The sequence below is a fragment of the Nicotiana tabacum genome, chromosome 2 (assembly GCF_000715075.1).
Source record: "Nicotiana tabacum cultivar K326 chromosome 2, ASM71507v2, whole genome shotgun sequence".
NCBI classification, from domain to species: Eukaryota; Viridiplantae; Streptophyta; class Magnoliopsida; order Solanales; family Solanaceae; genus Nicotiana; species Nicotiana tabacum.
The window spans coordinates 80,707,217-80,720,814 of NC_134081.1; the positions used below are offsets into that span (position 1 = coordinate 80,707,217).

The following is a 13,598-nucleotide window of genomic DNA, read 5'->3' on the forward strand; positions in this document are numbered from 1 at the left end:
TGTTGCTAATGCAGCTACGTGATTGTTTGCCTAAAAATAGAATTTTGAGCTGATATTGCTTGTTTTTAATACCCAGACTGAAAGATCGTACAGACCAAAACAACCAGAAACTTTTCAGCGGCATTTGTCCTATTATTTTCCTCAATAAAAACAAGAATTTGGCAGGGGCACAATACAGAGAGCAAGCCAGCAGGTGCATAACTATCTTTTTATTGGTTATATATTTTGTCCTACTCCATTCTTGAAACCCTGATATAAAAGTTGTAAAAAAAAAAAGAGGAAAGGAAAAAACCTTAATACTCAAAAATGGTGGATTCATCAGAAGATGCATTAATCATGGAAGAAAGAGAAGAGCTCATGGTTTCACTTGTTGATTATGAACAAGTAATACCCATTATTAGAGTTGCCCATTTTCTGAAACCAACACTACCCTCTGCTGAAAAGTTCCCATTTTTCCCTTCTAGACCCAATATTCAAGAACTGAGAAGGAGTACTTCACTAAAGGTCCAGTTCAGGTGTGGTGTTTCAGTTTCACACTTGATGAAATGGGCTATTTGGGTCAATAAGTTAAAACCTTTGTATCAAGAAATATGGAAGAAAGCTGGAATCTTTGAAGCTATTACAGCTTCCACATTCAAGATTTATTTGCACAATGATTTGATCATTGCTCTTGCTGAGAGATGGAGCGCAGAGACAAACACATTCATTTTACCATGGGGAGAAGCAACTGTTACTTTGGAGGATATGGCAGTTTTGGGTGGTTACTCTGTTTTGGGCCACTGTGTCTTGAACCCTATAAAGACCAAAGAGTCTGTTGAAATGGAAAAAACTATTCGCGAGGCTTATAAAGTTATTAGAGCACGTAAAAAGAATGTTACTCAACCTGTCTGGATGGAACATTTTACAGGAAAAGGTGACCATCTGGAGCATGTAGCATTTTTGACCCTTTGGTTGTCAAGGTATGTGCTTCCTTCTAGAAGTTATTTTAAGGTGCACGGAGCTCTATTCCCTGTTGCAATTCATCTTTCTCAAGGAATTCCAGTGGCACTTGCCCCTGCTGTTCTTGCTAGCATTTATAGGGATTTAAGGTTGCTTAAACAGTTTATTATATCTTCAGCTAGTTCTAGGTGTAACCAAGATAAGTCAGATCCTCTCTTTAGGGCTCCTCTTCAATTTGTTCAGTTATGGGCTTGGGAGAGATTTTCCAGTTTGCAGCCTAAGCCTAGTATCATTTGTTCCGGGGAGCCAAGATTGGCTAGATGGCATAATGTGAAAAAAATAAATTGCGTCGATCCTAGGAGTGCAATAGATTCTGCAACAGACTTGTTCCTGTGGCGTCTTTACACTATTGATACTGTGAAGAATTGGGATATCCACAAGTTTTACAAGGAAAGGGAGGCATATGTGGTGGCTGGACCAAAGGTGGGAAGAGAAATCTTGATTTTTGCTCGACTTATTCGAGCTTCTGAACTAGTTGGAATGGATTGTGTAGAGAAGTATCTCCCACATAGAGTATCAATGCAATTTGGATTTGATCAAGATGTGCCCGGCTGTGCAAATCATACCAGTGATACCCCAAAAATTGCATGGAGCAATTATGACAGACCAATTACAGATGACAAGCTCTATATACCTTCCAGGCTCTTCGAATCAGATGTTACCAGATGATATTTGAAGTGGTGGAAGAACCAAAAATTTGCACCTGAAGATGCACTTAAACATGTAACCAAGGGGCAGCCGTCTAAAGCTCTTGAAAGGATGAATGCCTCTGTACATTGTGAATATTTGCATAAGTGTAATGAGATTAGAACAAATGGCTGTACTCAGGATTACGAATTGATAGTTGTGGAATCATCAGATGATGATGACAACTTACCGATTTCAAAATCTTTATGCAGGAGGAAGCTAATAAAGTAAGATATTATTGTACCTGGTAATCAAGAACCCCTACCTAGCAGCCAAAGCCAATCTTGTTCAGCTTTGAATGATGGACCTGCCAGAGAAAGGGAAATTCCAATGGAGTCGAAACCATTGAACGAAATAAGTCTTCAAGTGGAAAATCAGATGTAGATGGAGATGCGCCATTTGTAGTTAAAGGAATAGTGCCACACGAGAGCAAGGACAACAATGACACAAGTGGCCGCAAGCTTAATTTCCCTAATAGTTTAATTCGAACTAGCAAGTGAGGGTCTAAACGCAAATAGGAGAGATAGTAGATATGCAGAATTTTCAATTACTAGTCCTGCTAAAATGAGTTTGCAGATGAACATAGCTTCAGTGAAAGCACCTAAGGTAACTGCAAAGGCAACCAGCATAGTGAAGGAAATATACATATTGGAAACATTACCAAGAGAAATGAAGCAGTATATATGAAAAGACTGATATTCAGAAACTTGAGATAAGGATTAGAAACCTTGAGAACTTCATGAAGAGAAAGGTTCCAAGACCTGGGACAAAGGTGAAAACAAGATCAAACTAACTATAGTGCTGATGCTTCTGGTTTAGTTTTTTGTTTTGTGCAAAAAGTAGTATATTCTTCTCTACTGCCTAGTACTCAATGATACTGACTGTGTTAAAAGCTCATTCTTCATCTTAGAGGTCTTCTCCTGTTATCAGCTTATATACTGAAAATTTACCCTTAATTATGTTTCAGTTCCTTGTTTCCTGGTTTGTTTTCCAGTGTTTACAGCTCTATTATGCACTCTTAATGATCAAGCCATTGACAAAACATTTATTTTTTCTGTTTGTGCCAGTTCCCAAAGCAAAGTGAAGATAGATAACTTCACCTATACTAAAATTTTGTGTTCCTTGGACTTCAGGTGGCACAAATTTGTTTCCCCATTTGAAGCTCAAATAATAATTTTGATTGCTAGTAACAGTAAGATGAAGCAACTTTGTCGATCATTATGATAACCCATGTGAATATCTGCATTGCATTTCCTGTAATTGAAATAAAATCCATTGCTGAGTCTCATACTATTATTGCATTAAAATGGTTTTAGACCTACATTACCAGGTAAAGCATGGTATTCTGCTGAAGCAAGTCATTTTCAGAGGTTTCTCTTTTTTCCTCCGTATACGGTAATAACCGGTTAGTCCTTCGTACGAACTGGTCAAAATGGTAATGCATTGAATCGAAGATCAGGTTGAGGTCCGAAGTCAGGTCATCAAGCTTCGAGCCCTAGAGACCATCAATGTCGAGCTCGATATCATTATCGAGCTCGAATCCAAATCGAACTATGATGAAGCTACCGAGCTTACGAGGCAGAGACCGACCAACACTGTCCCCGAATCAATACAAAGCTCCGAATCAGAATCGAGCTCGAGTCAAGATCGGGAGCTCGAGACAATATCGAGCTCATAGACAAGAGTCGTTGCAACCGCACTAGGAGAGAGAATCTTGGTAGGAATTATGGAAAAACTGATTTATCATGGGTCTCCCACTATGTATTTTTAATTGTATCTAAAGTAGGATCCCTCCACTATAAAGGGGTTGGTTATTATTTCTGTAAAGAATCAAGTTTTGCATACACTGTAACTCAGATATCATATACTCTCATACTGAAGAAGTATCCTCTTTTAGCTTCATAAATTGACTCATCTTGCTTAATCCTTAAATCATATTCCTTTTAACTTTGCTTATTTTTTACTTTTTACAATCAATATTCGATATTTCTATTCATCTTTACGATTTGTGTCAAGTTATATCACATATCCTTAGAACTACATACAAATTCAACTCTATTCGTTTTTCAGGAAAATAGTTTGGTGCCCACCGTGGGGCTAAGGATAATAGTGATTATTTAATACGAATCTACAAAAACACACTATTTTTACGCTTATTTTCGGAAGTGCCTTTGATTTCGGATTAACAACGACGAACTCTCAAATTAAATGGCATTACCTATCGACAACGAAGCTGACCTTCAAGGTGAAAACAACAACTTGACGCCCAGGGCCGGAATGCCGTTTGTCGACGCCGTTGGAGCTCGAGTCGAAGTGCCATTAGACGTTAATTCGCATGTGGCCATTGAGGCAAACCTATATTCTGAACCTGAAAACAGCATTCATGGTGGCACTCGATCTGTAGCTCGAGATACCCATAACGCCGAGAAAAACGGCGTCAGCTTGTGCATGATTTTCGAAATGTTGCAAGCTCAACAGGCAGCAATAGCTCTGTTACAGAGTCAAACTCAGATACCGAGCAGGCCGGAGCCCAGTCCACCCCGTGAAATCGCCCATAGAACGGAACCAGCTATAGTAAGGTCAAATGAGCAAGAGTCGGGGACTAATCCCGAAATTGCTAAGATGTTCTAAGAACTGACCAAAAGAATAGCATCAGGTGAAAGGAAGATCAAGGCAAACGACAAAAAGGTGAAAACATATAACTCCAGGGTTGATCAGATCCCGGGGGCACCACCGATATTGAAGGGCTTAGATTTCAAAAAAATCGTACAAAATCCCCCTCCCCCCCCCCCCAAGTTCAGCTCCTAAACTGATCCCAAAGAATTTTCGGATGCCCGAGATTCCTAAATATAACAAAACTACCGAACCCAACGAACATGTCACCTCTTACACATGTGCCATTAAAGGGAACGACCTAGAGAACGATGAAATCAAATCCGTATTAATGAAAAAATTCGGTGAAACCCTGTCAAAGGGAGCAATGATATAGTATCACAATTTACCATCTAATTTTATCGATTCTTTTGCTATGCTTGCAGATTCCTTCGTAAAAGCACACGCCGGGGCCATAACGGTCAAGACCAGGAAGTCGGTCATGTTCAAGGTAAGACAGAAGGATAACGAGATACTGAGGGAGTTCGTATCTCGTTTTCAAATGGAACGAATGGATCTGGCACCAGTCACAGACGATTGGGCTATTCAGGCTTTCACTCAAGGTTTAAACGAACGAAGTTCGACGGCTTCCCGGTGGTTGAAGTATAACATGATCGAGTACCCAGCTATTACTTGGGCTGACGTGCACAATCGGTACCAATCAAAAATTAGAGTCGAAGATGATCAATTGGGTTCTGAACCTGCTGCTATAAGGGATATCAATCGAGAACAAGGTCCGATCAAGGACCGATACCGACCGTATAGTAGAAACCACATAATCAATGAATCGAGACGTAACCCCGGACAAGGCAACAAAAGAAATGATCGAGGTCAAGGGTCTCGGGGGATGATGAACAGAAATGGGTTCGACAGGCCTACCGAACTTAAGGAAGCACCACGGTTATCGGAGTATAACTTCAGCATTGATACATCTGCCATCGTGTCGGCTATCGGACGCATCAAAGACACTAAATGGCCTCGAACCATGCATACTGATCCTGCCCAGAGGAATCCCAATCAAATGTGCGAATATCATGGCACCCATGGCCACAGAATAGAAGATTGCAGGCAACTAAGAGAGAAGGTAGCCCGGTTATTCAATAAAGGTCACCTTCGAGAATGTTTAAGCGATGGGGCCAAAAACCATTACAAAAACAGGGATTTCGGCAAACAAAACGAACAGGAAGAACCACAGCGCATCATCCACATGATCATCGGTGGCGTCGACACCCCTCAAGGGTCGGTGCTTAAACGCACTAAGACATCGGTTATGAGAGAAAATTGACCTCGAACTTAGGATTACGCACCCATAGGAACCTTGTCCTTTAATGATGAAGATGCAGAAGGAGTCATGCAACCTCATAACGATGCACTGGTAATATCCGTGCTTATGAATAAAACTAAAGTTAAGCGTGTGTTAATTGATCCAGGTAGCTCGGCCAACATTATTAGATCGAAGGTTGTAGAATAGCTCGGTCTACAGGACCAGGCCGTACCCGCAACCCTGGTTCTAAACGGATTCAATATGGCATGTGAAACCACCAAAGGCGAGATAATTCTATCGATAAACGTGGTCGGGACCATCCAGGAAATGAAGTTCATCGAAGGCGACATGAGGTACAACACCCTTTTTGGAAGGCCATGGATCCACAATATGAGAGTTGTACCTTCGACCCTCCACTAGGTTCTTAAATTCCCAACATCGGAGGGAGTCAAAATAGTGTACGGAGAACAACCGGTCGTAAGAGAAATGTTTGCCGTCGAAGAAGCAATTCTGATATCCACATCTACATCAACAAAGGGGTCGGACTCAAAAGGGAGACGAGATGCCAAATAGCAATCACAGACGTCAGCTTCAACCCAACTAGAAAATCAAAAGATTGAGGAAGATGATGATCAAAGGATCCCTCGATCCTTCGTGGTTCCCGATGATTCCGACGCTACCCAATCAACAATCGAAGAACTGGATCAAGTCGTACTAATCGAGCATTTGCCCGAACGAAAGGTATATCTGGGAACGGGATTAACCCCTGAACTCAGGAAAAGGCTTATTCAATTTTTTATCGATAACATAGATTATTTTGCTTGGTCCCACTTAGATATAACAGGGATCCCACCGGATATAACGACACATCGACTAAGCCTGGAACCTAGGTTCAAACCGGTGAAGCAAAAGAAAAAACCCGAAAATTAATAGGGTCCATTTGGGAGGAAAAATACCCCGAATGGTTAGCCAATGTAGTTGTAGTCCCTAAAAAGGGGAACAAACTTAGAATGTGTGTAGATTATAAGGATTTAAACAAGGCGTGCCCCAAAGATTCTTTTCCGTTGCCCAACATCGATCGCATAATCGATGCTACGGCCGGCCACGAGGTCCTTACTTTTCCCGATGCCTATTCCGGGTATAATCAAATCCAAATGAACCCAAAAGACCAGGAAAAGACTTCATTTATCACCAAGTATGGAACATATTATTTTAATGTGATGCCCTTCGGGCTAAAAAAATGCAGGAGCTACTTACCAACGCCTAGTAAATAAAATGTTCGAGGAACAAATAGGTAAATCAATGGAAGTTTATATTGATGGCATGCTAGTTAAGTCCCTGCGCGCAGAGGACCATTTGGCTCATTTGCAGGAAACATTCAAGATTTTAAGGAAATACAACATAAAGCTCAACACCGAGAAATGTGCTTTCGGGGTCAGTTCGGGCAAGTTCCTCGGCTTCATGGTATCAAATCGGGGGATCGAGATAAACCCCAATTAAATTAAGGCTATCGAAGGCATCGCCATCGTGGACAGTGTAAAATCCGTGCAGAGGCTAACGGGACGGATTGTTGCCTTATGCCGATTCATTTCAAAGTCGTCAGATCGAAGTCACAGATTTTTCTCTCTACTCAAAAAGAAGAAGAATTTCGCCTGGACCCCAGAATGCCGACAGACATTAGAGGAATTGAAGCGATATCTATCGAGCCCACCACTGCTTCATACTCCAAAAGCAGACGAGAAACTTTGCTTGTACTTGGCAGTATCAGAAATCGCGGTAAGTGGTGTCCTAGTTCGAGAAGAGCAAGGTACGGAATTTCCCGTTTATTATGTAAGTCGAACCTTAAGGGAAGAAGAAACTAGATATCCAGACTTAGAGAAATTGGCACTTGCACTGATAAGCGCTTCTAGAAAGTTAAGACCATACTTTCAATATCACCCCATATGCATATTAACCACGTACCCACTTCGTAATATTTTGCACAAGCCCGAACTATCAGGCCGATTGGCCAAATAGGTCGTCGAACTCAGTGGGTACGATGTCGAATATCAACCCCGTACGTCCATCAAGTCTCAAATTTTAGCGAACTCCGTGGCCTATTTCACGCCAACCCTCGTACCCGAAGTCGAAAAGGAACTCTTGTTGATATCGGGTACATCATCGGGGGTATGGATCCTTTTCACATACGGGGCTTCAAACGTGAAGGGGCTCGGGCTAGGCATCATTTTAAAGCCGCCTACGGGTAGCACTATTAGGCAATCTATAAAAACTACTAGGTTGACTAACAATGAGGCCGAGTATGAGGCCATGATTGCAGGTCTTGAGCTAGCTAAAAGCTTGGGAGCAGAAGTCGTTGAAGCCAAATGTGACTCTTTACTGGTGGTAAATCAAGTAAACAAAACCTTCGAAGTTCGAGAGGATAGAATGCAAAGGTATTTGGACAAACTGCAGGTAACTTTGAACCATTTCAAAGAATGGACTTTATAGCATGTACCTCGAGAACAAAACAGTGAAACCGATACACTGGCAAATTTGGGATCATCGGTCGAGGAAGATGAGATCAGCTCGGGGACTGTCGTTCAACTCTCGAGATCCATGATCGAGGATGGTCATGCCGAGATAAATTCTACAAGCTTAACCTGGGATTAGAGGAATAAGTATATTGAAAGCTCCCATCGGATCCTAAAAATTCGAGGGCCCTACGAACCAAAGCTGCTCGATTCACATTGACTGCAGATGGAACATTGTACCGAAGGACATTCAATGGACCATTGGCAGTATGCTTAGGTTCGGGAGACACCGACTACATCCTACGTGAGATTCATGAGGGTACTTATGGAAATCATTCTGGTGCCGATTTATTAGTCCGAAAATAATTAGAGCAGGATATTATTGGATCGATATAGACAAAGATGCAAAGGAGTTGTTCGAAAATGTGACAAATGTCAAAGGTTTGCACCGATGATCCATCAGCCCGGAGAGAAACTTCACTCAGTAATATCCTTATGGTCATTCATGAAATGGGGAATGGATATCGTCGGCCCTCTGCCATCGGCCACAGGTAAAGCTAAGTTCATTTTATTTATGACTAACTATTTCTCTAAATGGGTTGAAGCACAGGCGTTCGAAAATATAAGGGAGAAAGAGGTTAAAGACTTCATCTAGGATCATATCGTATGTCGATTTGGGATACTCGCCGAAATAGTGTGTGAAAATGGTAAATAATTTATCGGCAGCAAAGTGACGAAATTACTCGAAGACCACAAAATAAAAAGGATATTATCAACACTGTATCACCCTAGTGGGAACGGACAGGCCGAATCGACAAAAAAGACTAGCATTCAAAACCTAAAGAAAAGGTTGAACGACGCTAAGGGAAAATGGAGAGAAATTTTACACGAAGTTCTTTTGCCATATCGAACAACATCAAAATCTAGTACGGGGCAAACACGTTCTTCTTAATATATGGCTCCGAAGACTTGATTCCAGTCAAAGTCGGGGAACCAGTGCCAGGTTTCGATATACAACAGAAGAGTCAAATCACGAGGCTATGAATACTAGCCTCGAATTATCGGATGAAAAACGAGAAGCTGCTCTCGTCCAATTGGCCGCCCAAAAGCAGCGAATCGAAAGATAATATAATCGAAGAACCAAGCTTCGCCATTTTAAAATCGGGGACTTAGTGCTAAGGAAAGTCACCCTCAGTACCCGAAATCCAAATGAAGGAAAACTAGGTCCAAACTGGGAAGGACCGTATCATGTTCTCGAAAATGTCGGTAAAGGATCCTACAAGCTCGATATTATAAACGGCAAACAATTATCAAGTAATTGGAATGTGTCGCACCTAAAACGATACTACTGCTAAGGTACGACCCTCCCATATTAGTTTATATTTCGAAACTAACCCTTGCAGGAGTTCGATTAGGAACAAGGATGGATCCTTCAATACGAAGCCCTAAGTCTGAAAGCACGCGTTACACTCTTTTTCCCTTAGACCTGTTTTATCCCAAATTTGTTTTCCGGCAAGGTTTTTAATGAGGCAACCATTGATCGTGCTACCTTAGAAACAATTCGACAGTATCTGAGGCCTCTTTACAATCGACCTCGAATACTGGGGGGGGGCATTACCCCTCAAATATATCAAGTTCGATGCAAGAAAGTTACTTCATAATAAAAGGGTTCCGATAGGAAAAATTATAAGAGCCAAATGGTCAAAACGAACCATGTTCATGTAGCTGGCCCGAGCCCTGACGCAAAACATGAACACATGTATAATGACTTACAAAGAAAAATTTCTTCTTTACCGATATCGTATATCCAAGAAAAATTCCTCTATTTTGAGATTTATTATGCAAGCATGCGTAAGGTAAATCAACTAGTTCGAGCAACACTCACTCAACTATAAAGCCCAAGGGCTACACTAACTCGAGTTCGAGCAACCATTCTCACTCGAGGACTATCTACGAAGCCCAAGGGCTACCCTATTTCGAGTTCGAGCAAGCACTCGCTCGACCATTAAGCCTATGGGCTACATTACTTTGAGTTAGAATCACTCACTCGACTACTAAGCCTACGGTCTACTTTTATTTCGAGTTCGAGCAAGCACTCACTCGACCATTAATCCTACGGGGTACATTACTTCGAGTTCGAAACACTCACTTACACTAAGCCTACGATCTACATTATTTCGAGTTTGAGCAAACACTCACTCGACCATTATGCCTACGGGCTACATTACTTCGAGTTCGAAACATTCACTCGACTACTAAGCCTACGGGCTACTTTTATTTTGAGTTCGAGCAAGCACTCACTCGACCATTAAGCCTACGGGCTACATTACTTCGAGTTCGATCAAGCATTCACTCGACTAATAAGCCTACGGGCTACTCTTATTTCGAGTTCGAGTAAGCACTCACTCGACCATTAAGCCTACGGGCTATATTACTTCGAGTTTGAATCACTCACTCGACTACTAAGCCTACAGGCTAATATTATTTCGAGTTCGAGCAAGCACTCACTCGACCATTAAGCCTACGGGCTACATTACTTCGAGTTCGAATCGCTCACTCGACTGCTAAGCCTATGGGCTACTCTTATTTCGAGTTCGAGCAAGCACTCACTCGACCATTAAGCCTACGGGCTACCTTAGTTCGAGTTCGAATCACTCACTCGACTACTAAGCCTACGGGCTACTTTTATTTCGAATTCGAGCAAGCACTAACTCGACCATTAAGCCTACGGGCTATATTACTTCGAGTTCGAGCAAGCATTCACTCGACTACTAAGCCTAAGGGTTACTTTTATTTCGCTTTCTAGCAAGCACTCAATCGACCATTAAGCCTACAGGCTACATCACTTCGAGTTCGAGCAAGCATTCACTCGACTAATAAACCTACGAGCTACTTTTATTCCGAGTTCGAGCAAGCACTCACTCGACTATTAAGCCTATGGGCTACATTACTTCGAGTTCGAATCACTCACTCGACTACTAAGCCTGCGGGCTACTCTTATTTCGAGTTCGAGCAAGCGCTCACTCGACCATTAAGCCTACGGGCTATATTACTTCGATTTCGAGCAATCACCTACCTTACTACTAAGCATACGGGCTACCTCATTTCAAGTTTGAGCAAGTTCTCACTCGGTTATAAAGGCTACAAAGTCCAAATTCGATCAAATTGCCTAAAGCCTTATGAAAACCTTCATAACGCATGAATGAAACAAAATCTTCACAAGGCAGAAAATAAAACAGAGGCAAGTCGGGAAAAGAAAAAATATTTATAAATATATATATATACAAGATTGTTTAGAAGATTGTTTACAACGTCTGAAATGGAAACTAAGGGCTAAGTTTCTTGGTTATCTCCGAGGGCAGTCTCTTCTCCATCGGGCTCCTCCCCACTCTTGCTCCCATCATCGTCATCATCATCATTGTCATCATCGGTAGCCAAGGCTTCAGCATCGGCTTCAAGATATTTAGCCTTTTTTATCTCTTCAGTGAGATCGAAACCTCGAGCATGGATCTCCTCGAGGGTTTCCCTCCGAGATCGGCACTTAGCAAGTTCGATAACCCAATGTGCTCGAGTGTTGGCGGTCTCGACTACCTCTCTTGCTTGTACCTGAGCAGCTTCAGCATAGGCCCGATAGATGGCCACGAATGCATCCGCATCGGCCTTTGCCTTTTCGATGTCAGATTCGGCCTTGGAAAGTTCAAAGGCCAACCGAGCCTCGAGATCCTCTATTTTTCTTGCTTGAACCGAGCTTTTCTCCTTCATACTTTGAAGTTGGTTTTCTACCAATGATAGTTGGGCTCGAGCAGCCTCTTTCTCTGCAGCAAAGCGGTCCATACCTTCTTTCCACTTCAAGGACTCCGCTTTTATCACATCGACCTCCTCACGGAGTTTCCCGATCATCTCAAGTTTCTGTTGCAGCTGTCGAAAAATTAGCCATCGTTTCGGTATCAAGCCCATAGGCTTTTAATAGTATCATTACCTGCTCGGACAGATCGGTCTGATCTTGGTGAGCCTTGGCCAACTCAGCTCGGAGGTCTTTGATTTTCTCTCCCCTTTGCCCTAAGAGGAGTTGAAGGGCCTTCCTCTCCTACGTGACCCGTTGAAGGTCGGCCTCATATCGACGCAGCTCAGTTCGAGACCGAGAACATGCTTCTCGATGAAATGCTGCGGCCTGCAAAGAAAGAAGAAATGAAGTTAGAAAAGAAAAACAAACATAAAAGCAATATCAACGAAGAGAGTTAAAGCTTACCCGATTCAGAGATTGCTGCACTTCGCAGAAAAGGCCCGACACATCACTAGGGCCAGCAGCGTCCTTGACCCCAGTAAACAAATCACAGAAGGGATCCTCCCCTTCATGAGATCGGTTCACCTCGAGGGCCTCCAAAGCTTGGTCTTCCCGAATCACCCCTTCGAAAAAAGTAGGGAAAGTGGGCGAGTCTTCGATTACTACTGCCCCAAGTGAGTCGCTTGGGGCGTTCTCTTCAGTTCGAAGAGAGTCAAGGACGGCCCCTTCAGACATATCCATCATCTGTTGACTTCGATGGGAGATATCCTCGATCCCCAACGGCTCGAGGACTTTTCACGAATCTTTCTCCGATATACCCTCAGTTCGAGGCGGAGCCTTGTAAACCACCATTGATCCAGCTGCCTGTGGGGCATCGATGGTTTTCTTCACTCGAGCCACCAATACGGACCCATCATCTCTTTCTACTTCCTCGTCTTTATCCCTCAGACGCCGAACTGATTCTAAGGTTAAAGGGATGGTATCCTTCCTTGACTTACGAGCCTTCGGTTTTGGGTTTTCAAAAGTAGAGGCCCTTTTTTCTCTTATTGTCCTTCACCGGTTTAGAAACCGGGGACGAAGTTTCCTCCTCGCCGGACAAGGGTCTCAAAACCTCATCCTTGCCCAAACCTACACACAAGAAAATTGATTTGAGTATACATAAAATAGTTTGAGCTATCAATGATGCGAGAAAGGAGATTACCATAATTTTTGGCCTCTCATCGGCCCTTTGACAAATCGTGACATGAGCGCTCGGCGTACGTAGAAATCGAAGTCAGGGCCCGTACCCAGTCCTTGAGGTAGGGAACCACACCGGGCATCCAAGGAACCGCTGCACCACAAAAGGGGATACCAGTAAGAAAGGAAACGAAGGGGCAAAATAATGGGAGATAACAGCCGAGTTACACTTACGCTTCATGTTCCATTCATCGGGAAATGGCATCTTCTCGGCCGGTATTAGATCCGACGTCTTCACTCTAACGAACCTTCCTATCCAGCCTTGATCCTTGTCCTCATCTATGCTCGAGAACAGAACCTTGGTAGCCCGGCGTTGTAGTTTTATTAACCCGCCTCGAAAGAGGCGGGGGCAGTACAATCTAATAAGATGGTCGAGGGTAAAAGACATTCCCTCAATTTTGTTCACAAAGAAACGGATCAAACTAACGATCTGCCAAAAAGAAGGATGGATTTGGCCTAAGGTTAT

General features: G+C 42.7%; 1 protein-coding gene across 1 annotated transcript; it reads left to right on the forward strand.

Moving 5' to 3' along the window:
- The first annotated feature begins 306 nt into the window (after window positions 1-306).
- On the forward strand, window positions 307-1,668 carry LOC107776070 (serine/threonine-protein phosphatase 7 long form homolog). Its single transcript, XM_016595884.2, has one exon. The coding sequence runs from the start codon at window positions 307-309 to the stop codon at window positions 1,666-1,668; it is 1,362 nt and encodes a 453-aa protein (XP_016451370.2).
- The last annotated feature ends 11,930 nt before the right edge of the window (window positions 1,669-13,598 follow it).

What these genes read in the sequence shown, in the direction of transcription:
- LOC107776070 (XM_016595884.2), top strand. Translation starts at nt 307, where the DNA reads ATGGTGGATTCATCAGAAGATGCATTAATCATGGAAGAAAGAGAAGAG.